This window comes from Cebus imitator, unplaced genomic scaffold (assembly GCF_001604975.1).
Source record: "Cebus imitator isolate Cc_AM_T3 unplaced genomic scaffold, Cebus_imitator-1.0 Scaffold18, whole genome shotgun sequence".
NCBI classification, from domain to species: domain Eukaryota; kingdom Metazoa; phylum Chordata; class Mammalia; order Primates; family Cebidae; genus Cebus; species Cebus imitator.
Window position 1 is genome coordinate 7,184,299 of NW_016107333.1, and position 21,260 is coordinate 7,205,558.

General features: G+C 38.7%; 1 protein-coding gene and 1 pseudogene across 2 annotated transcripts in view; both read left to right on the forward strand.

Annotated features, from left to right (window-relative positions):
* PIGU (phosphatidylinositol glycan anchor biosynthesis class U) overlaps positions 1-21,260 on the forward strand; it is a 117,707-nt gene that overhangs the window by 69,369 nt on the left and 27,078 nt on the right. For both annotated transcript variants that reach the window (XM_017513845.1, XM_017513852.2), the window contains exon 8: positions 19,583-19,737. In XM_017513845.1, coding sequence (XP_017369334.1) covers positions 19,583-19,737 — 155 coding nt within the window. The remainder of the gene's footprint in view (positions 1-19,582; positions 19,738-21,260) is intronic.
* LOC108292798 lies at positions 405-853 on the forward strand (annotated as a pseudogene).

A 21,260-nucleotide genomic window follows, 5' to 3' on the forward strand; every position in this document is an offset into this window, starting at 1 on the left:
AAGAGCGAAACTCCGTCTCAAAAAAAAAAAAAAAAAGAGAGACGTAAAAATTGTATCAAAAATTTTAAAAACGGGCAAGACGTAAACTATGGGAAGGGATGCACATGTAAGTGAAAAACCATAAAGAAATGCAAGGAAGTGATTATTATCAAAGCCAGGGTAGTGGTTACTTTGGAAGGAGGAGGGATTGTGGTTGGATCAGGGAAGATGGAGGAACTTGGGGAATGCCTAGAAAGTTCTTTGTCTTGACATGGGTAGTTATAAGGATGTTCGCCTTATAATCATTCACTAAGCTTTCTATTTGTTCTATGTGATTTCCTGCATTTTGTGTTTGTAATAAAATGGTTTAAAAAATAGATAGATTTTGCTTTCCTCCCTGGCACTGCCGAGGTCACATATGTGAGGCCTCTCCATGGCTGCTGCAGATGCTACCGCCGTGCCCTCTGTTGCCTCCTACCTGCTGGCTGCCCTTCGGGGTAACCCCTCCCCCAGCACCAAGGACATTAAGAAGATCCTGGGCAGTGTGGGCATTGAGGTGGATGACGACCGGGTCAACAAGGTTATTAGTGAGCTGAACAGAAGGAACATTGAGGACGTGATTGCCCAGGGTATTGGCAAGCTTGCCAGCCTAACTGCTGGTGGGGCTGTGGCCGTCTCTGCTGCCCCAGGCTCTGCAGCTCCTGGGCTGCAGAGTTCAGATCACCTGCTGGTTCCGCCCCTGCTGCAGCAGAGCAGAAGAAAGATGAGGAGGAGGAGGATCCTTGTCTGAAGAGTCAGACAATGACATGGGATTTGGCCTCTTTGATTAAACTCTTGCTCCCCTGCAACTAAAGCCTTTATACACATCAAAAAATAAATAAATAAAAAATAGATAGATAGATAGATTTTTTAGGGCATCATTCTTCCAACCTTTCTACTTACATACATACATACATACATTTTTGTTGTTGTTTTTTGAGATGGAGTTGTTACCCAGGCTGGAGTACAATGGCACAATCTCGGCTCACTGCAACTTCCACCTCCCAGGTTCAGCTGATTCTCCTGCCTCAGCCTCCCGAGTAGCTGGGATTACAGGTGCCACCACCACACCTGGCTAATATTTGTATTTTTAATACAGACGGGATTTCACCATGTTGGCCAAGCTAGTCTTAAACTCCTGACCTCAGGTGATCCACTCGCCTTGGCCTCCTGAAGTGCTGGGATTACAGTCCACAGCCCATACATAACATTTTTCTTTTCTTTTCTTTTCTTTTTTGAGACAGCCTCACTCTGTTGCCCAGGCTGGAGTTCGGTGGCGTGGCTCACTGCAACTTCCACCCACCTGGTTCAAGCAATTCCCCTGCCTCAGCCTCCTGAGTAGCTGGGATTACAGGCATATGTCACCATGCCTGGCTAACTTTTTTTGTGTTTTTTTAAGAGATGGGCCAGGCTGGTCTCGAACTCCTGACCTCAGGCAATCTGCCCTCCTTGGCCTTGCAAAGTGCTGAGATTACAGGAGTGAGCCACCATGCCTGGCCTTATGTACATTTTTCGTACTTATGTTTTAAGTCGGCATTTGCTGTGGAGCAAAAGAGGTAAGAAGAAAGCCCACCTATTCACTAGGAAATTTGCAGTGTGAACCTTGTCGAAGTCAAATAAAATACAGTGACAAATCTCTAATGTTTTATTTGGAAAGTTGCAATTTGAGGCATCGCGCAGACTGTGTGGTCTTTGGTATGTCTAGAGAACAAACAGAGGGTTAGGAGTTTTATTATAAAAAGAAATAGTATGTATTGCTTCGAAAGAAAGCTCATTGACACTACACAAGGTTTTGAGAGCTGGCAATCTCTGATTGGTGAGTGACAGTGGTAGGTTAATGTAGTCTTAGAGACACAGCAGGCCTTTTCAGCAGCTGGGCTTATTAAGGAAAATCTAATTCTTGGAGCAGGTGCTCTGTGCCCTGAGTGCTCTTTCCCCCATCCCTGATTTAGTTGGACATGAATGACCCAATTTATATAATCAACTTTTACAACCTCAAGATTAAGTTTGGCTCTAGTGTTTATAAACAACAAGCCATCAAAGGATTGCTGGAGTTTCTTTTTTAGGAATTTTAGGTGTGCCTCCCTGTGTAACTAGGGTAGTCCTGAAAGATTAAGTGCAAGTTACATTTTCATAAATAGATGCAGTACATACTTTAAATTACGTTATCATTTCAGGGCCCTGTTCCCCAAAGCAAACCTTGACTCCAAGACCATGTCTTCAAAACAGAATTACGCTTAAAATTTATTGCACATCTTGTAATCACAAGTTTACCAAGAAAAAAGAATCCAGTCTAACATTGATAACACTTTAGGTTGAACAAAACACTGAGAAAAATGGTAGTAAATAGAAACTTGGTACTAATGGGATTTGGGATTTGCAAAGAGTGTGTGTTAGGACTCTCCTAAGAAAACTGCGTTTAACGTCCTACTTGATTCAGTTCTTCATGGCCTTGTTTTATTCCCTGGCCATATTACTTGTTTTTAAATATACATTTATTACTTGTTTTTAAATATCATTAGTAGGGTGGAATGGGAAGACAAAACAATATTTTTACTTTAGAGGGTATTTTTTTTCTCTCCTGGTCTGTTTTCTTCCTCTTTTTTTTTCTTCTTCCCTCTTCTTTGCTAAATGGCAGTCTTTTTCAGGAAGAAGATCAAGATGATCAGGGTATTAATTCAGAACCTAAATACCTTCTTCATTGAATTTATCTATGGATGCCTTCTCTTTGTTGAATTCTTTTCTTTTTTTTTTTTTTGAGACAGAGTCTCACTCTGTCACCCAGGCTGGAATGCAATGGTGCGATCTCCGCTCACTGCAACCTCCGCCTCCCAGGTTCAAGCCTGCCTCAGCCTCCTGAGTAGCTGGGATTACAGTTGCCTGCCACAAATGCCCAGCTAATTTTTGTATTTTTAGTAGAGACAGGGTTTCACCATGTTGGCCAGGCTGGTCTCCAACTTCTGACCTCAAGTGATCCGCCCTCTTCAGCCTCCCAAAGCGCTGGGATTACAGGCACGAGCCACCATGCCCAGCCTTGAATTATTTTCCATCCCCAGAAATTTATCATTCTCTTGAAACTTTATTTTTCTAGATCAGCACTATCAGTAGAACGTTTTGTGACTGTGGAAATGTTATGTATCTGTGTTGTCAATGCAGAAGACAAGCCACATATAGCTATCAGGCATTTTAAATGTGCTAGTGGGACTGAGGAACTGAATTTTTAATTTTAGTTAATTTATCCTTTAAATTAGAATAGCCACATGTGGCTAGGGGACAGTACCTTTGTAAGGAGAGGTCAGAGTAGAGCTATGTGTGCAAAGCTTAGAGAGGGGGCCATAGTGTCGGTCAGATTCCTCTTACCTAATGTCTGTTAACAATAATGCCATCTCTAGCTTAAAACTCTTCGCTGACTTCCATTATTCTTAAAGTCTTTACCATGGAGTTATGATGTCTATAATTTATTTAAAAATACTTCTTCATGGACCATCTGATAGTATATATGTGCCAGTAAGTTTCAGCCTCAACTTCGGGGGCAGTGAGTTAACCTCACGCCTGTAAGCATCCACGCTCCATCATGGTCACCAGCTTTACATCTGCAAGGCTGCACTCTCTGGGGGGCTGCCATCAGTGCTACAGTCTCTATAGTTTGATCAACGCCTTTACTAATTAGCATAGTGACTGTCAGAAACAGCTTGGATTTTTTTTTTTTTTTTAGACGGGTGTCGGGGGTGGGCAGTGTCTCATTCTCTATTCCCCAGGCTCTAGTGTAATGGTGTAATCTCAGCTTACTGCAACCTGTATCTCCCAGGTTTAAGCAATCCTCCTGTCTCAGCCTCCCAAGTAGCTGGGACTACAGGCATGTGCCACAATGCTTGGCTAATTTTTGTAGAGACAGGGTTTTGCCATGTTGCCCAGGCTGGTCTCAAACTCCTGGACTCAAGTGATCTACTCACCTTGGCCTCCCAAAGTGCTGGGATTACAGGCTTGAGCCACTGCACCTGGCCAGTTTTTACTGGTGAGATTAGTGTCTTACTAATTAACAAAATGAGTATTAGAAGTAGGCACTCATTGGTAAAACTGAAGTATTCAAAAGCAGGATTGGGCTGGCCGTGGTGGCTTATGAGCAACAGAGTAAGACCCTATCTCTGCAAAAAATGAAAAAATTAGCCAGGCATGGTAGCATGTGCCTGTAGTTCCAGCTACTTGGGAGGCTGAGGTGGGAGGATTATTTGAGCCCAGGATTTAGGGGCTGTAGTGAACTATGATCGTGTCACTGCACCCGCCTGGGTAAAAGAGCGAGACCCTAAAATATTCCTGTGTTTGCATGAAGAAGGAAGATGGATCTAGCAGGGCCTGTAACTTCTTCCCTTGGAGATGGCACCTGAGGCATTATTTCTTAATGATCCTTTGGCCTTTGGTTAGGATTTCTCGTTGCCTGATGTGACTCCAAGGGCAACAGAACCCTGCCTCTGGGATACTGTCAGTTCTACCGTGAGTGAACCTTTTTCATAAGTGGTGGTTGGACAACTAGAGGCAGAAAGAGCTGGGACTTAATGGAGCTTCTAGAGTAATTTGTGTGAACTGCCTTGTGTCTGGCTCGCTAATGAATATCTGTTTAATAGATGTCTTTAGGTGTGCTAGAATTTGGTCTGGAACTTGCTTTCTTTGCCACTAGATTGTAGAAGAAGCACTAAGACTCATCCACCTGAAACATTTTCTCAACTGTTAAAGAGCCTATGAGATGCATATGACCAAAATGGCTTCACTCCTGCTTGACTTGGTTGTTCTCTACCTCTCAAGGCTTATCTTGTACCAGTTACTCCTCACTCCTCAACCTCAAACCACACGCAGACCTTCCCTATTCCTCCAGCGTGGCAAGTTCTGTCCCACTTCAGGTCCCATACCCATGATGTCCCATCTGCCTTGAACGCGCTTCTGCTTTATAATAATATTTGCATAGTTTAAAGGATAATAAAGAAACACTGTGTTTCACTACCCTGCCTAAGTAATGTAACATTTCCAGTCCTTTGGAAGCTCTTTAAGTCCCCCTTCTACATTGCACTCCTTCCCTCTACCTTAGAGGTTATGACTACCCTGAATTTGTTATTATTTGTGTATTTTAAAAAGCATATAATAATGGGTGTTTTGCCTTATTGCCTTGGTCTTTAACTCCTGGGCTCAAGTGATCCACTCACTTCAGCTTCTCAAATTGCTGGGATTACAGGCATGAGCCACCATGCCCAGCTCCTTCTAAATTTTTTGTTAACCATTCTTCTGCTTTTCTTGAAAGTGTTACCACATATGTATGGCTCGCTAAACAGTATATTAAATCTTACATTTTCCCAACATTTCGTAGTGAAAAATTTCAAAGAAAGAACAAACACTTATATACCTACAACTTATGTTCTACCATTAATATGTTATCATATTTGCTTTATCACATATCCATCTATCCATCAATCTTATTTTTGATACATTTCAAAGTAAATTGCAGATGTTGTACATATCCTTGTGAACAATTCAGCATAAGCATCAACTGGAGTTCATTATTTATTTACAGTCTTTTTCATCTTAGGTAGAATTTATATACCATGAAGTACACAATTTTTTTTTTTTTTTTTTTGAGACAGAGTCTCACTCTGTCCCTCAGGCTGGAGTGCAGTGGTGTGATCTTGGCTCACTGCAACCTCTACCTCCTGGGTTCAAGCAATTCTCTTGCCTCAGCCTCCTGAGTAGCTGGGATTACAGGGGCCCACCACCACGCCCGGCTAATTTTTTGTATTTTTAGTAGAGCCGTGTTAGCCAGGATGGACTCAATCTCCTGACCTCGTGATTTGCCCGCATCAGCTTCCCAAAGTGCTGGGATTACAGGCATGAGCCATCAGGCTGCCTGGCCACAAATCTTAATACAAACATCTGTATAATCCAAATTCCTGTCAAAATACAGAGTTTCCTCAGGTCCTTTCTCCATTGATTCCCACTCCTATTCCCTCAGAGATAACTATTCTGAATATTGTTTTAACTGTAGATTAGTTTGACCTATTCTAAAACATATAAATGGAATGAAATAATAGGACTATTTTGTATAAGGCATCCTTCCACCAGCTTGTTTTTGAGATATATCCATGTTGTTGCATGCATTCCTTTTTATTATTGGGTGGTTTTTGTGCGTGCAACATTTTGTTTACCCATTCTCCTGTTGATGAAAACTTGGTCCATTTCCAGTTTTTATCTGTTGTAAATAGACTACTATGAACATTTTGGTACAGGTCTTTTTGTGGACTTACGTTTTTGTTTCTCTTGAGCAGTACCTAGCAGTAGAATTAGGCAAGTGTATATTTAGCTTTGCTGGAATCTGCTAGACAGTTTTTCAAGGTGTGTGCACCATTTTGCACCCCTCAACCCAATATGAGAATCTGGTTGCCACACATCTTCACCAACATTTGATGATATCAATCTTTTTAATTTTGGCAATTCTGACAGTATATCGTTGTGAAGTTCTGCTTGTTTTTTGTTTATTTTGCTTTGTTTTTGAGAATTCAAACTTGTTTTTGACTAATAAAATATCTTTAAAATTTAGAAAATAAAAATTGACACAGCTAGAAGAAATTGATAAATCAACCATCATAATTAGTTTTAAATCTCTCAAAGTAAGATTAAACTGTCAAAAAAATTAATAATTATATAAATGATTTGAACATCACAATTAACAAGCTTGATTTAATGTAGATTAGAGGCAAAGGGCTGATTTTTTTTTTATACTGGCCTTATAGAATGCTCTAATTTTTAAAATTGCATGTTTATTTTTTTTAATCAACTGTGTAACAGATGGTTTTATCTCCATTTTTAAAAGCTTTTTATTTTGAATTAATTTTAGACCTACAGAAAAGTTGCAAAAATAGTCCAGAGTTTCTGGTATCCCTCACCCCACTTCCGCTAATGTTAACATTTTACATAACCATACTACTGTTATTAAAGAACAAAAAAATTAACATTTATGCAACATTATTAACTAAATGACAGACCTTATCAGAATTTTGCATTTTCTACTTAGGCAATTTTTGTTTGTTTGTTTGTTTCAGGGTCATATTTAGGTCCCACATTGCATTTGGTGGTTTTATCTCCTTAGGCTCTCCTAGTCTGAGACGGTTCCTCAGTCTTCTCTTGTCATTCATGACTCATGAAGTTATTTTTGTCAAATGTGCCTCCATTTAGATGGTCATAATTTTCTCCTGACTAAAGTTACATGTTTTTGGCAGAAATACATATTGTGTCCTCAGTGCACTGTATTGAGCGGTTCATGATATTGCCATATCTTCTTAATGGTAATTTTTACCTTGATCGCTTGGTGATGTTAGTGTCTGCTAGGTTTCTCCACTGTAAGGGGTTTTGTTTTGTTTTGTTTTTGAGACAGGGTCGCACTCCATCGCCCAAGTTCGATTGCAGTGGCTCAATCATGGCTCACTGCAGCCTCAACCTCCTTGGCTCAAGCAGTCTTCTTGCCTCAGCCTGCCAAGTAGATGGGATTACAGGCAAGCACCACCACGCCTAGCTAATTTTTTAATTTTTAGTTAGCCAGGCTGATCTTGAACTCCTGACTTCCAGTGACCACCTGTCTCAGCCTCCCAAAGTGCTGGGATTAAAGCGTGAGCCACCATGCCTGGCCTGTTTTTCGTAATTACTTAAATTAGTTCTTTTCTTCCACCACGTAACCCTTCAGTGCAGTTGTGTTATAATATGTAATATAGTTAGGTTCATTTGTTAGTGTTTATATTCATCTTGGATTCTCTCCACCTCTTGGTTGATTTTGATTATTTGGGGAGGGGGTAAGTGAAGGGAATGTAAAATATTACTGTGGTTCTAAAGCTGTACAAAAAGACAGCAGTATCACTCTGTCATCATTCTTGCTATCCTATTATTCTAGTCCTTTTCCTCTCACCCTAGGTAATTACAGTCTCTTCCCTTGGTATTTGTGGTGGATTGGTTGCAAGACCTCCTGCAGGAACCAAAATCTCAGGATGTTCAAGTCCCTAATATAAAATGGCATAGTATTTGCATATAGCCTAGGCATATCCTCTCCTATGCTTTTAAGTCATCTCCAGATTACCTGTAATACTTAATACGATGTAAACAATAGGTGAATAGTTCTTATACTATATTGTTCAGAGAATAATGACAAGAAAACCATCTCTCCATGTTCAATACAGATGCAGGGTTTTTTTGGATTATTTCCTATCCTTAGTTAATTGAACCCATAGATGTGGAACCCATGGATATGGAGGACTGTCGTCTCTTCAGTTTCTGGCTTATCCTTCCTATATTCCTTTGATACCAATGAGTAGATACATGTATATTCATTCTTTTTCTTTTCTTTCTTTCTTTTTTGTTTGAGACAGAGTTTCACTCTTGTCACCTAGGCTGGAGTGCAATGGTGTGATCTTGGCTCACTGCAACCTCTGCCTCCCAGGTTCAAGCGATTTTCTTGCCTCAGCCTCCTGAGTAACTGGAATTACAGGCACCCACCACCACACCCAGCTAATTCTTGTATTTTTAGTAGAGACGGGGTTTTACCGTGTTGGCCAGACTGGTCTCAAACTCCTGAGCTCAGGTGATTTGCCCACCTCTTATGTACCTTTCTTATATGAAGGGTAGCATACTGTGGATATTCTTTTGTGCTTTCCTTTTTTCCACTTAACATTATTTCCTGGAAATTCCTTCATATTGGTATAGATAGAATAGAGATTGTCCTTATTCTTTTTTTTTTTGAGATGGAGTTTCACTCATGTTACCCAGGCTGGAGTGCAATGGCGCGATCTCGGCTCACCGCAACCTCTGCCTCCTGGGTTCAGGCAATTCTCCTGCCTCAGCCTCCTGAGTAGCTGGGATTACAGGCACACGCCACCATGCCCAGCTAATTTTTTGTATTTTTAGTAGAGACGGGGTTTCCCCATGTTGACCAGGATGGTCTCGATCTCTTGACCTCGTGATCCACCCGCCTCGGCCTCCCAAAGTGCTGGGATTACAGGCTTGAGCCACCGCGCCCAGCCCTCCTTATTCTTTTTTTTTACAGCTGCATAGTACTCCATTGTGTGGAGATGCCATAGTTTATTCAGCCTCTCTCCAGTGTGTGGGAATTTAGATTGCTCACAATATTTTGCAATTATAAGTAATGCTTCAGTGGGTAACCTTGTCTGTGCATATTTTCATATTGTTGGAGGTGTATCTTCAAGATAGATTTCTAGGAAGTGAAATTATCAAAGTATGTATTTAGTTATGTTTTGTTTTGATTTTTTGAGAGAGGGTCTCACTCTGCATCCCAGGCTGGAGTACAGTGGCACAGTCATAGCTCACTGAAGACTTGACCTCCTGGGCTCAAGTGATCTTCTCACCTCAGCCTTTCTGGTAGCTGGGACTATAGGTGTATACCATCATATGTGATTAATTTTTGTATTTTTTGTTGAGACAGGGTTTTGCCATGTTGCCCAGGCTGGTCTCGAACTCCTGGACTCAGGTGATCCACCTGCCTCAGTCTCCCAAAGTGCTGGGATTACAGGCATGAGCCACCATGCCAGGCTTTTTTTGTTTGTTTGAGACAGGGTCTCTTGCCCAGTCTCCCAGGCTGGAGTGCAGTGGCACAGTCACTGCTGAGCTTTTTTCTACGTCAGAGTTAAAGACAAGCTCACCATGCTTTTTTCTAGTACAGTACTTTATCGTTTCATTTTAAAAATATATTTGGATCCCTAACCTATTTAGAGTTTATTCTTGAGAATGGCGTGAGAGATAGGTCTAATTTAATCTTTTCCAAATGGTTACTAGTTGTCCTAGCATCATTGATTAAAAAGTCCATTTTTATTATAGTGATATGCCACCACTATCATATACTAAATTGCCATATGTATTTTGGTCTAGCGCCTGGACTTCCTGTTTTATTCTACTAGTCTACTTCTCTACTAATGAGCCAATATTATGCTGCTTTAATTCAAGGTTTTATATTTCAGTGTCTGATAAGGCTAGTACCCCTTCATGATTTTTTTTTAAAGGCCAAATTTATTTAAAAAATATTAGTCAGTGGTTTATTTATTTATTTATTTATTTATTTTTTTGGGACGGAGTTTCGCCCTTGTTACCCAGGCTGGAGTGCAATGGCGCGATCTCGGCTCACCGCAACCTCCGCCTCCTGGGTTCAGGCAATTCTCCTGCCTCAGCCTCCTGAGTAGCTGGGATTACAGGCACGCGCCACCATGCCCAGCTGATTTTTTGTATTTTTAGTAGAGACGGGGTTTCACCGTGTTGACCAGGATGGTCTCGATCTCTTGACCTCGTGATCCACGCGCCTCGGCCTCCCAAAGTGCTGGGATTACAGGCTTGAGCCACCGCGCCCGGCAGTCAGTGATTTTTAAAATCAATATTTTCTTAGCTATTCTTGCATGTTTGTTTTTCTATATGATCATTTAATCTACAAAAAGTGGCTTGTTGGCATTTTTTTTTCTTTGAGAGTCTTGCTCTGTTGCCCAGGCTGAAATGCAGTGGTGCAATCTTGGCTGCAACTCTACTTCCAAGGTTCAAGCTATCCCATTTTAGCCTCCAGAGTAGCTGGGACTATAGACATATGCCACCATGCCCTGCTAATTTTTGTATTTTTTGTAGAGATGGGGTTTCACCATGTTGCTCAGGCTGGTCTTGAACTCTGAAGCTCAAGTGATCCACCATCCTATGGTTTCCAAAATGCTGGGATTAAAGACGTGAGCCATCATACCTGGCGCAGTTTTCTATTTTCTCGTCAATTAGCTTTTTTCTCTAATTTTTTATTTCATGATTTCAGAAAAATTGAGTACTATAATAAATTCCTTTTTAAAGATTCTTGAGTTATCATTTTGCTGTATTATGTATATCTATGTAAATCTATTGATTTTTCTTTTTTCCCCCTGAATTACTTGCTTGGAAGTTAAAGGCAAGACATATCAACCCTAATTCAGCAGGTAACTCTTAAGAACTAAGCATTCTCTATATAACCGCAATACTGTTTCACCCCTAGAAATTTAATCTTGATAGAATAATATTATCTGATATATTCTCTCCAAATTCAAACTCCCAATTTATATGTGATCTTTATAGGATTTGGGGGATGGGATGGGGTTCAGGATGTATTACATTTCGTTGACATGTCCTCTGATTTCCACCTCTTTTTAGTTACACAGTCATTTTTAGTAAATCATTTTAATTATATTTTTCATAGAACGTTTCCATTTCACCTGTTTTTAAATACATTGGCATAAGTTTTTTTTTTTTTAATCCACTGCTAAGAGTCGTAGGCATACGTTTTTAAATATTTTCTTCTCCCTGATACATCTGTAGTTATATCCTCTTTTACACTCCTAATGTTGTTTATTAACCTCTCTTTTTTTTATTATTCTTATTAGAAACCCATCAATAACATTAGTCATTTCTAAGAGCTAGCTTTTGGTTTTGTTGATTTCTTATATTGTACCTTTATTTTCTATTTTAACAAATTCGGCTCTTTTATTATTTTCTTCCTTCTTTCAGGGTTGATTCTGTTGTTCTAATATCTTAAAATGGGTGTTTAGCTTATTTATTTTCAATCTTCTATTCCAAAGTAAATTTCTAAAGCTGTACTTTTTCCTCAGAGTAGTGTTTTATCTACATTACACAAATAGTGATAAGAGGTATTTTCTAACATAGTCATTTCTCTTTGACTCCTAGATTATTTGGAAAAGAGTTTAAATTTTTTCTAATAAAATTAAAGAGATTTATTATACAGTATGGTAACTATAGTTAATAACAATATATTGTATGCTTGAAAATCACTAAGAAAACAGATTTTAAGTGCTCTCACAGCAAATAAGTGATACGTATGTGAGGTCAGCAGTTTTTTTCTAATTTAGGTTATCTTTTCATTAATAATTTATACTAATTGCATTATGGTCAGAGATTGGAGTCTGTATGATAAAGATTCCTTGAAGTCAGCTGGATTTGGTGGCTCATGCTTGTAATCCCAGCACTTTGGGAGGCCGAGGCAGATGGATCACGAGGTCAGGAGATCAAGACCATTCTGGCTGACACAGTGAAACCCCATCTCTACTAAAAATACAAAAATTAGCTGGGTGTGGTGGCATGCACCTGTAGTCCCAGCTACTCAGGAGGCTGAGGCAGGAGAATTGCTTGAATCTAGAAGGTGGAGGTTGCAGTGAACTAAGATCACATCACTGCACTCCAGCCAGGTGACAGAGTGAGACTCCATCTCAAAGAAAAATAAGTGTTGGTATGCTGCAGGGCAGGTAAGAACCTTATTATGAGGCTTATGTTTTAGAATTATTAATATAGAAGAAATATTTAATATCTTGTGACTGACCCTATATGACCCATAGTTTAGAGGATAAGGAAGTTTGGGGATGGTATAAATTCCAGGGGTGAAAAGAGGTGGAAGAACCAACAAAGGAGATAGGCAAATGGTCAGTGAGAAAGAAAATCAAGAGTAGTGAGTGTTCAAGCAGGAGATAGGCATTCACTTGGCTAATGTGCTGAGACTTGACAGGCACATTGAGACCTGGTCGCTGGGCATGCCAATTTCAGGAACTCAGTGTATGATAACTAATACCTTTTTGAGTGGAATCATGAGGACCAAATCCCAAGTGGGCCAGAAGAAAAGAGAATTGAAGATGAGTAGGTGGCAACAGTGATACTGGTTAATACAAAACCAAACACAAACACTCTCAGAGTTCTGAAAGTCAGCAAAAAATGGTGGTTATAAGACCCCTACTCTTATTTCTCTTTTTCAATCTTTTCCTTAGTTTCTACCAGCCTGCTATTTTACCAGCCCCTCATCTTTTGCCCTACAGTCATATGACTGACTTACAGTGTGACCTTAACAACTACTTTAACCTCTTTTTCCTTAAACTCTTCATCTTTAAATGGGAATAAGAAGAGTTGTTAGTCTCAGGCTGTTAAGAGCATTAAATTGGATAATGCACATAAGATGCTTAGAATAGTACCTCTATATCATTGGCGCTTTACTTTTTAAAAATTATTATCGTTGTTTTTACCTCTCAGAGTATCACAAACATTTGTTTATCTTGTCTCCAGGCTAACAGAGACCCCATCATAGGAACATGGTAACACTCTTCCCTTACTCTTCCTTGGAGGGAAAAAAATGCTGTTCTAAAACAGGAAAAACACACAATAACACTAACACTACTAGAATTTTATACTCTGGTACATAAAATTTCATGCATACCTATAATTTTTTAAAACAGAAACCAAATGCTTAAATATTTATTTCAATTCACTTTTAAAACCATGCATGAGCAAGCTTGTTTAAGAGTTTATACTGTGTAATTTAATAACAAGAATAGCTACCATCTGTTGAGAGCTTACTCTATGTCAAGAGCTTGGTTTTGCAGTTTACCAACATTATCTTGTTTAATAGCCATGATACTTTTTCTATGTAAGTATGAATAACTCCATTTTTACAAATGAGGGGCCTGAAGTTTAGGGTAACTCATTAATTTTCTCAAGGCCACAGAGATGGTACAGAACAAAATAATGATTAATGGGCTCTACAGTCTTCCTCTTTCCATGGCACAAAAATGTCTCATCTCTAAAACACCCACTGAGCTCTTACTCTATACAAGGCTCCAATATATTGGGTGTGTGGCAGCATGGGGATCATAATCCACAGTATACAAATTGGGTCACAGAAGCTCTGATAGATCATGGTAATTTGTTCAAGGTACATTATTTAAAGATGAAATGGTAGAGTTCCCTGCCTTTCTTCGAAGGATGTGCTACAGGGGTGTGGCTCATCTGTTCTACCACCTTGCAAGCTCAAACCTCTTATGGTGGGTGCAGGAGGCCAGGTGAGTGTCCCTGGGCTCTGGCCCCATGGTAGTGTCCAGGGGTAGGTGTCTGCAACTCCTGAAGCCTAAATGGGCATGTGTTACAGTGTGCTCTTTTAGCCTGGCTGTTCACAGATGGCTTACATGTTAAACAGCTCAGTGGACCCTTTGCCTTTTCACAAGGACAGAGGGCCAGGGTGACAACTTTGTGTATCCCAAGCTCTTGTCTCGTGTCCAGGAAAAATCAGGTCACACATGGACTTAAGTGACGAACGGAGGGGCTTTACTGAGTAGTGGAGGTGGCTCTCAGCAGGATGGATGGGGAGCTGGAAAAGGGATGGAGTGGGGGAATTTGACTGTCCAGCGGCTGATCTCCTTTCTGACTACCCCAGCTGAACCCCTCTCAGCATTCAAACGGTTCTTTTTCTTTTCTCTGCCTTGCCATTCTTCTGTTTTTCTGCTCTTCTGTTCATCTCCTCATCTAGCCAAGGGCTTGGGGCTTATATGGGTACAGGGCAAGGCAACTTTCGGACATGAAAACAGGAGTGCCTGTTCTCATTTAGGGCTGCGGGTTTTCAGGATTGAAGATGGAGCCTTCGCTGGTGAACCGTCTTCTTCTGCCTGTCTCCTGTCTGTTGGAAAAAAGATTCAATTTCAGGCTTTTAGGCTGTGGGTCAATCTTCCTGCCTCACTAGGAAGCCTCCCAGTAGAGGATTTGGTTTTAGTGATGCTGGGAATGAAGGACTGAATAGAGGACCAAGCAAATGGTTTTTGTTTTAAATTTCAACATAATTACTGTTACATACAATAATACATTACAGTCTCAAATTTTGAAAGGGTAAAAATTAAATTTCAGACTTCAATTTTGGGGCTTAATTATATATGAGTTCAGAATAGCTTAAACTTCCAATTCAACTATTTTCATTTTGACTTCTAACTATTTAAAATATGAACCTGTATTACGATTGTACCTTCTTGGCAAAAATAACAAACCAATGTTAAATTATCTTCTTCCTTGACAACTTCATAAATCATATTATATTACCTCTCATATTTGTGATGTCAGAGAATCGGTCACTGAACCATTTCAGAGATTCATTTCTATAAACAATGTATTTGGATTGATATAATTCTTTCAGGGGCCATGTTTTCCCTGTACTATTTTCCTTCTGTTATTCCAGAGTTTTCACGAATCCCATATATTTTTGTTTAATTATACACTCTCTTGTCTTCTTACTCCTAGGATCCAACCTTGGATTTTATTTCGCATTCAAGATACCTTAAACTAAAAGTGTTACCAAAAAATTAACAACCCCAAATATTGGATTCTTGATATTCACATCACATTCCTGGCTTTCCTGAACTCTTGAAAAAATGGACATTTCTTAGAGTCTTTAAACATAAAATTTGTGAAGATATTCTAATGACATAACTGATTTGTTCTTTGCAAAGCAAATGTTTTGTAATAATTTCCATATGATGTTACAGTGATACCACTTCCTGTCAACCAGTCACCCTGTTTCCAGCATTATTTTAGAGTATGTGCAATAACTACTTTCTCCCTTGACATACCCTTGGCAGACATTGGAAATTGAAGGCAGTTTTTAATTTCAGAATCAATAATAAAAATTGTTAATAGCATTGAATATAATATATTAAATGACAGACACTTTTGTAAGTTCTCTTTTTACCTAGGCCATCTTACTCAATTACTGAAGCAGTACTATTCAGTAGGTGTTATATTATTTCCATTCTATAGATGGAGAAGCTCAGGAGCCCAGAGCTTAAGTAACTTTTCAAAGGCTCTTAAGCAGGTAAATTACAAAGTAGGATACTCAAACCAATCCAATAACCAACAGATTAACTAGTACTTTATGTTTCCTCAAATAAGCAGTGATCATATCATAACATTTCCTGGAATTTTTAAGTTTGGTGAAATCCATGAAGGGGAATATTTGGGTGGGGTTTTGTTAATACTACTCTCACAGAGGTGTTTTGAGGCCCAAATAAAATTTATTTGAAAGCATATTTTAAACATAGTACACATTTTGTTGCTATCAGGAGAATTTTAAATAATAGATCCTTTCATCAAAGCTATCCCTTAGTTTTTGAAATGTCATTATCAAGTTCAGTGTTTTCATTCTACTCATTTTAATCGAAGTTGATTTTGAACATTTTGAATAACAAATTGCTTGAAGGTATGCACTGTACTTTCAAAATAGAATTAGATATTTCCTTTTTATTTCCCTGTGAATACCTCCCTAATTCCTAAAATGTTGAGCATTGAGATAAAGGATTATTAAAATACATAGAGAAAATCAAAGCAATGTAAAAAAGTTTAAAGGGTGTCTGTGAAAGGAATATAGTTATCATTATTATACACAAACTTTAGTTCCAAAACCTGAGCTTTTTTATACTCCAGAGTTTCATAAGTCATTTTATATAATGGAGGAAAAGATACCAATTTTTAAAGGATACAAAATTTTGAGGCCCTACATTTCAAAATGAATTTGTCATATGGCACCTACTTTATGAATATTGAGTTGCAAAATAAATATCTTCCATTTTTACTTTTAAATGGGGAGAGATGTCAGATGTAGGTGATGGGGAGGAAGGCAGCAAATCACACTGCCACATGTGTACCTATGCAACAATCTTGCATGTTCTTCACATGTACCCCAAAACCTAAAATGCAATAAAATAAATAAATAGAAAAATAAATAAATAAAACATGCTTAGTGATTCAGCGTTCATAAGCCAGTTGTTTATCTATGTGGACTGTTATGAAGAATATACTAAGGGGAAGAGCAAAAGTAAGCTTTCTTATAATGCAGCTTGACACAAGGCTAAATGTAAACTCTATAGTGACGTTGCGGGTTACACATCCGTTACATGTATAGCTTCGCTGGTACTTCTCTGGGACAAAAAAAAAAAATACTTCAAAGCATGATTATATTCATTTATAGAAATACATGATTTACAGATGTTAAGTAGTGTGCCTAAGTTAAGAATTGAATTCAGGTAGGTCTATCTTCAAAGTCATGTTAAGAGTTGCTGATGTTTGAACCAAGTTTGGAAGCATTACTAGAACTCTGCTGGGTGAAAGAGAGAAAATATACTATCCAAATAGAGAAAGATGTGTGCAAAACCTCAAGACATTAGAGACCACCCTTTACTCAGGAACCTGCTACCTGTTTGTATTGGTGGAGTAAGATTAGACTTCCATTCCAGAAACAGATCATGCAGAAAGTTATAAGAAGCCTGGATTTTATCTTAAAAGTTATGGGAAAACTTTCATAGATTATATGGGAAGTAGGAAACTCTAATAGCTATCAAGAACAGCCTTAAGCATCTCATTCTAATTCCAAAACAGATTTTAGAAGAAAGTAGGTAGCCACTGGAGAAACAAAATATTCATACATTGAAATTTCAAAATATTTCTATAAAACAAGAGGCTATGAAAATTAAGTAAACTACTAAAATCATTAGGACGACCTTGAAGTGGTTTTTCAACAAACTAGTAGACATTCCGTAAATGTTCANAAAAAAAAAAAAAAAAAAAGATTCCTTGAAGTCAATATGGCTTTATGGCCTCATTTAAGTATGTGATGTTTTCATAAATACCCCCAAATGCGTGAAATGAATGTGAATTAGTTCTTAGGTGCACTGTTCTGTGTAAGTATGAGATCTTATGCGATTAAACTTATTCAATGTGCTTCATTTTTCCTACTTGATTACTGATTTTTGTCTGCTTGATCTATCAGTTATGCACTGGTGATGGAGTTGTCTATTTTTCCTTTGTAGCTCAATCCACTCTTGCTTTGTATATTTTGAGGCTATTACTAGGTAGATGTAAGTTTAGAACTGTTCTATTTTTCCAGTGAATGGAACCTTTTATCTTTATTGGACTATTTTTATCTCTGCAATATTTTTTTATCTGGTAATAGTGTAACCACACTAGCATTCTTTGCTTAATGTTTCCCTGGCATATCTGAAAAAGTCTTTTGATTTTCAGCTTTTCTGAGTCTTATATTTTAAGGAGTATCTCTGTAAATAGCATGTAGCTGCATAACTGATTTTTTTTTCCTAGCATAATTTTTTAAAATTATTTTATTTTTGAGATAGAGTCTCACTTTGTTGCCCAGGCTGGAGTGCAGCGGTGTAATCTTGGCTCACTACAGCCTCTGTATCATGGGTTACAGTGATTCTCATGCCTTAGTCTCCCAAGTAGCTTAGACTACAGGCGGGCACCACCACACCCAGCTAATTCTTGTATTTTCATTAGCGAGGGGTTTTGCTATGTTGGCCAGGCTGGTCTTGAACTCCTAGCCTCAAGTGATCATACTTCAGTCTCCCAAAGTGCTGGATTACGTGTATGAGCCACCGTGCCCAGTGACAACATGGTTTTTAGTTATATGGTTTTATTTGAATTGATCGTGATATGTTTATATTCATTTCTGTTTTCTGACATACTGTGGTCATGTTTTTTATTATTTTTTTTCTTTTTCTTAGAACAAGTCCTAAATTATTTCTCTTCCCTCAGCATTTTTTTTTTTTTTTTGAGGAAAACATTTTTAAGGGAGGAAAAATACAGAAAATGTATAATAATAACCATATGCCTACTGACCAGACTAAACAAATATTAAAATTTTTGCTATATTGTTTCATATTTGCTGTTGTCATATTTAATAAAATATGTGGGGCTGGGAGCAGTGGCTCACACCTGTAATCCCAGCACTTGTGGGAGGCCAAGGCAGGTAGATCACCTGAGGTCAGGAGTTCAAGACCAGTCTGGGCAACATGGTGAAACCCCGTCTCTACTAAAAATACAAAAATTAGCTGGGTGTGGTGGTGGGCACCTGTAATCCCAGCTACTTGGGAGGCTGAGGCAGGAGAATCGCTTGAACCCAGGAGGTGGAGGTTGCAGTGAGCCGAGATCGCACCATTGTGTTCCAGCCAGAGTGCCGAGAGTGAAACTCCATGTCAAAAAAAAAAAAATTTGAATAAAGTTGAAGTTTTTTTAAACCTAAATTTTGTTTTCTTTTTATCTTTTTTACTTGTTTATTTCTTTTCATTTTTATTTTTATTTTGTATATGAATGCCAGGTTATGTATGAAGTTTCTTATGTTCTAATTATATTTCCCTCTCTACTTCCCAGGAGGCTAATGCTATCATGACTTTAGTATATGTCCTTCTAATCTATGTTTTGTGAAACTTTTACAGGGGTGTGTGTGTGTAAGTAAATATAATTTGGTATAATCTCAGAACACCTAAGTATTTTCATATTATATGGATTCTTTGGCAACTTTCTATTACAACTAACCTCATACTTTTGATATCTAACCATGTTGACATTTATAGGTACAGTGTATTCATTTTACCTGGCAAATAGTATACCTTTGCTCCTCTATTGAAGGATTTTTTTCTTGATTTTCCAAACAATGATGCAGTGAATGTTCCTCCATTTGTATCTTCTGCAACATGTCTCCAGGATACATACCTAGAAATGGTGTTACTAGATCTGAGGTCAGAGGATGCACCCGTAATACCTTTTTTAACCTTACATTCTTCTTATTTAATTAAAGACCAAAAATAAAATTATAGACCTGTGTATCTTAGCATGGTTTTGCAGGAGGGATCTTTAAGTGCAAGCTGATAGCTGCCTTCTATTGCTTATATCCCTGTTTATACCACTTTGCCTTCTCTCCTAGCGGCAGTACATACCTGTGAAAATGAAGAGCAAAGCCTTCTGGATCTTTTCTTGGGAGTATGCCATGATGTATGTGGGAAGCCTAGTGGTAATCGTTTGCCTCTCCTTCTTCCTTCTCAGCTCTTGGGATTTCATCCCTGCAGTCTATGGCTTTATGTAAGTAATGACCACATTAGAAAATTCTAGAAGCTGTGGGGAAAAAGGAATCCTTGTATACCATTGTTGGGAATGAAAATTAGTATAGCCATTATGGAAAACTGTATGAACATTCCTCAAACAATTAAAAATAGCATTACCATTTGATCCAGCAATCCCATTTCCAGCTACTTAATCAAAAGATTTTTTTCTTTTGAGATTGGGTCTCGCTCTGTTGCACAGGCTGGAGTGCAGTGAGGCTATCTCCGCTGACTGCAACCTCTGCTTCCCGGGTTCAAACGGTTCTCCTGCCTCAGTCTCCTAAGTAACTGCGACTACAAGTGTGTACCACCATGCCCAGGTAATTTCTGTATTTTTAGTAGAGGTAGGGTTTCACCATGTTAGTCAGGCTGATCTTGAACTCCTGACCTCAGGTGATCCACCTGCCTTGGCCTCCCGAAGTGCTGGGGTTACAGGCGACTCTAAAGAGTTGAAATGAGTTTGTTGAAGATTTGTCTGCCATTCCTATGTTCATTGCAGCATTATTCACAATAGCCATGTGATGGAATCAATCTAAATCTCCATCAACACACAAATGGATAAAGAAAATTTGATATGTATATGCAGGAGAATACTATTCAGCCTTAAAAAAGGAGATTCTGTCATTTACGACAGTAGTAGAGATGGAATTGGAGAACATTATGCTAAATAGAATGAACCAGGCACAGAAAAACTAATACCACATGTGTTCTCACTTTTATGTGGACTCTAAAACAATTATGCTCATAGAAGCAGAGAGCAGAAGGGTGGTTACAGATGGAGGCGGGGTGGAAGAATGGGGAGGCAGTAGTCAAAGGGTACAAAATCTCAGGAGGATTATGTTTTTTTTTTTCTTTTCTTGAGTTCTAGCACAGCATGGTGAATATAGTTAATAGAGTATTGCACATACCAAAATTGCTGAGAGAGTACGTTTCAGTTCTCACCACACAGAGTGTTTTAGTATTTGAGGTGATGAAAATGTTAAGTACCTCGATTTAATTATTCTACATTGTATTCAGAAATCATAACATCATATAAAATCACCCATAAATTTATACAACTATATATTGTCAGTTAAAAACCCCCACACAACACTCTGGAAGCTAATTTGGTTTTCATATCTCTAGCTGAACTCAGAGGGTAAGTGACCACAGAAGCCTTTATATTAAATAACAGTGGTTCTCAAACCTTTAAGGTGCATCAGAATCACCTTCAGGGCTTGTTAAAACCCAGATTATGGGGGCCCACCCTCAGAGGTTCTGATTAAGTAGATCTGGGGGAGGGATCAAAAATTTGCATTTCTCCAGTTTTCAGGTGATGGCAATGTTGTTGGCCTGCTGGTTTAGAGAACACACTTTGAGAAACTTTACGCTGAAGCACACCTTTGATATAGTGGGATCAACCTACTTATGCCTAGTGTTCCATTATTGGAACACTAAGCTATGGGAGTTATTTATATGTTACTGCTCAAGGTCATTGCCAAGGTCTGATTTTTCTTTTCTTTT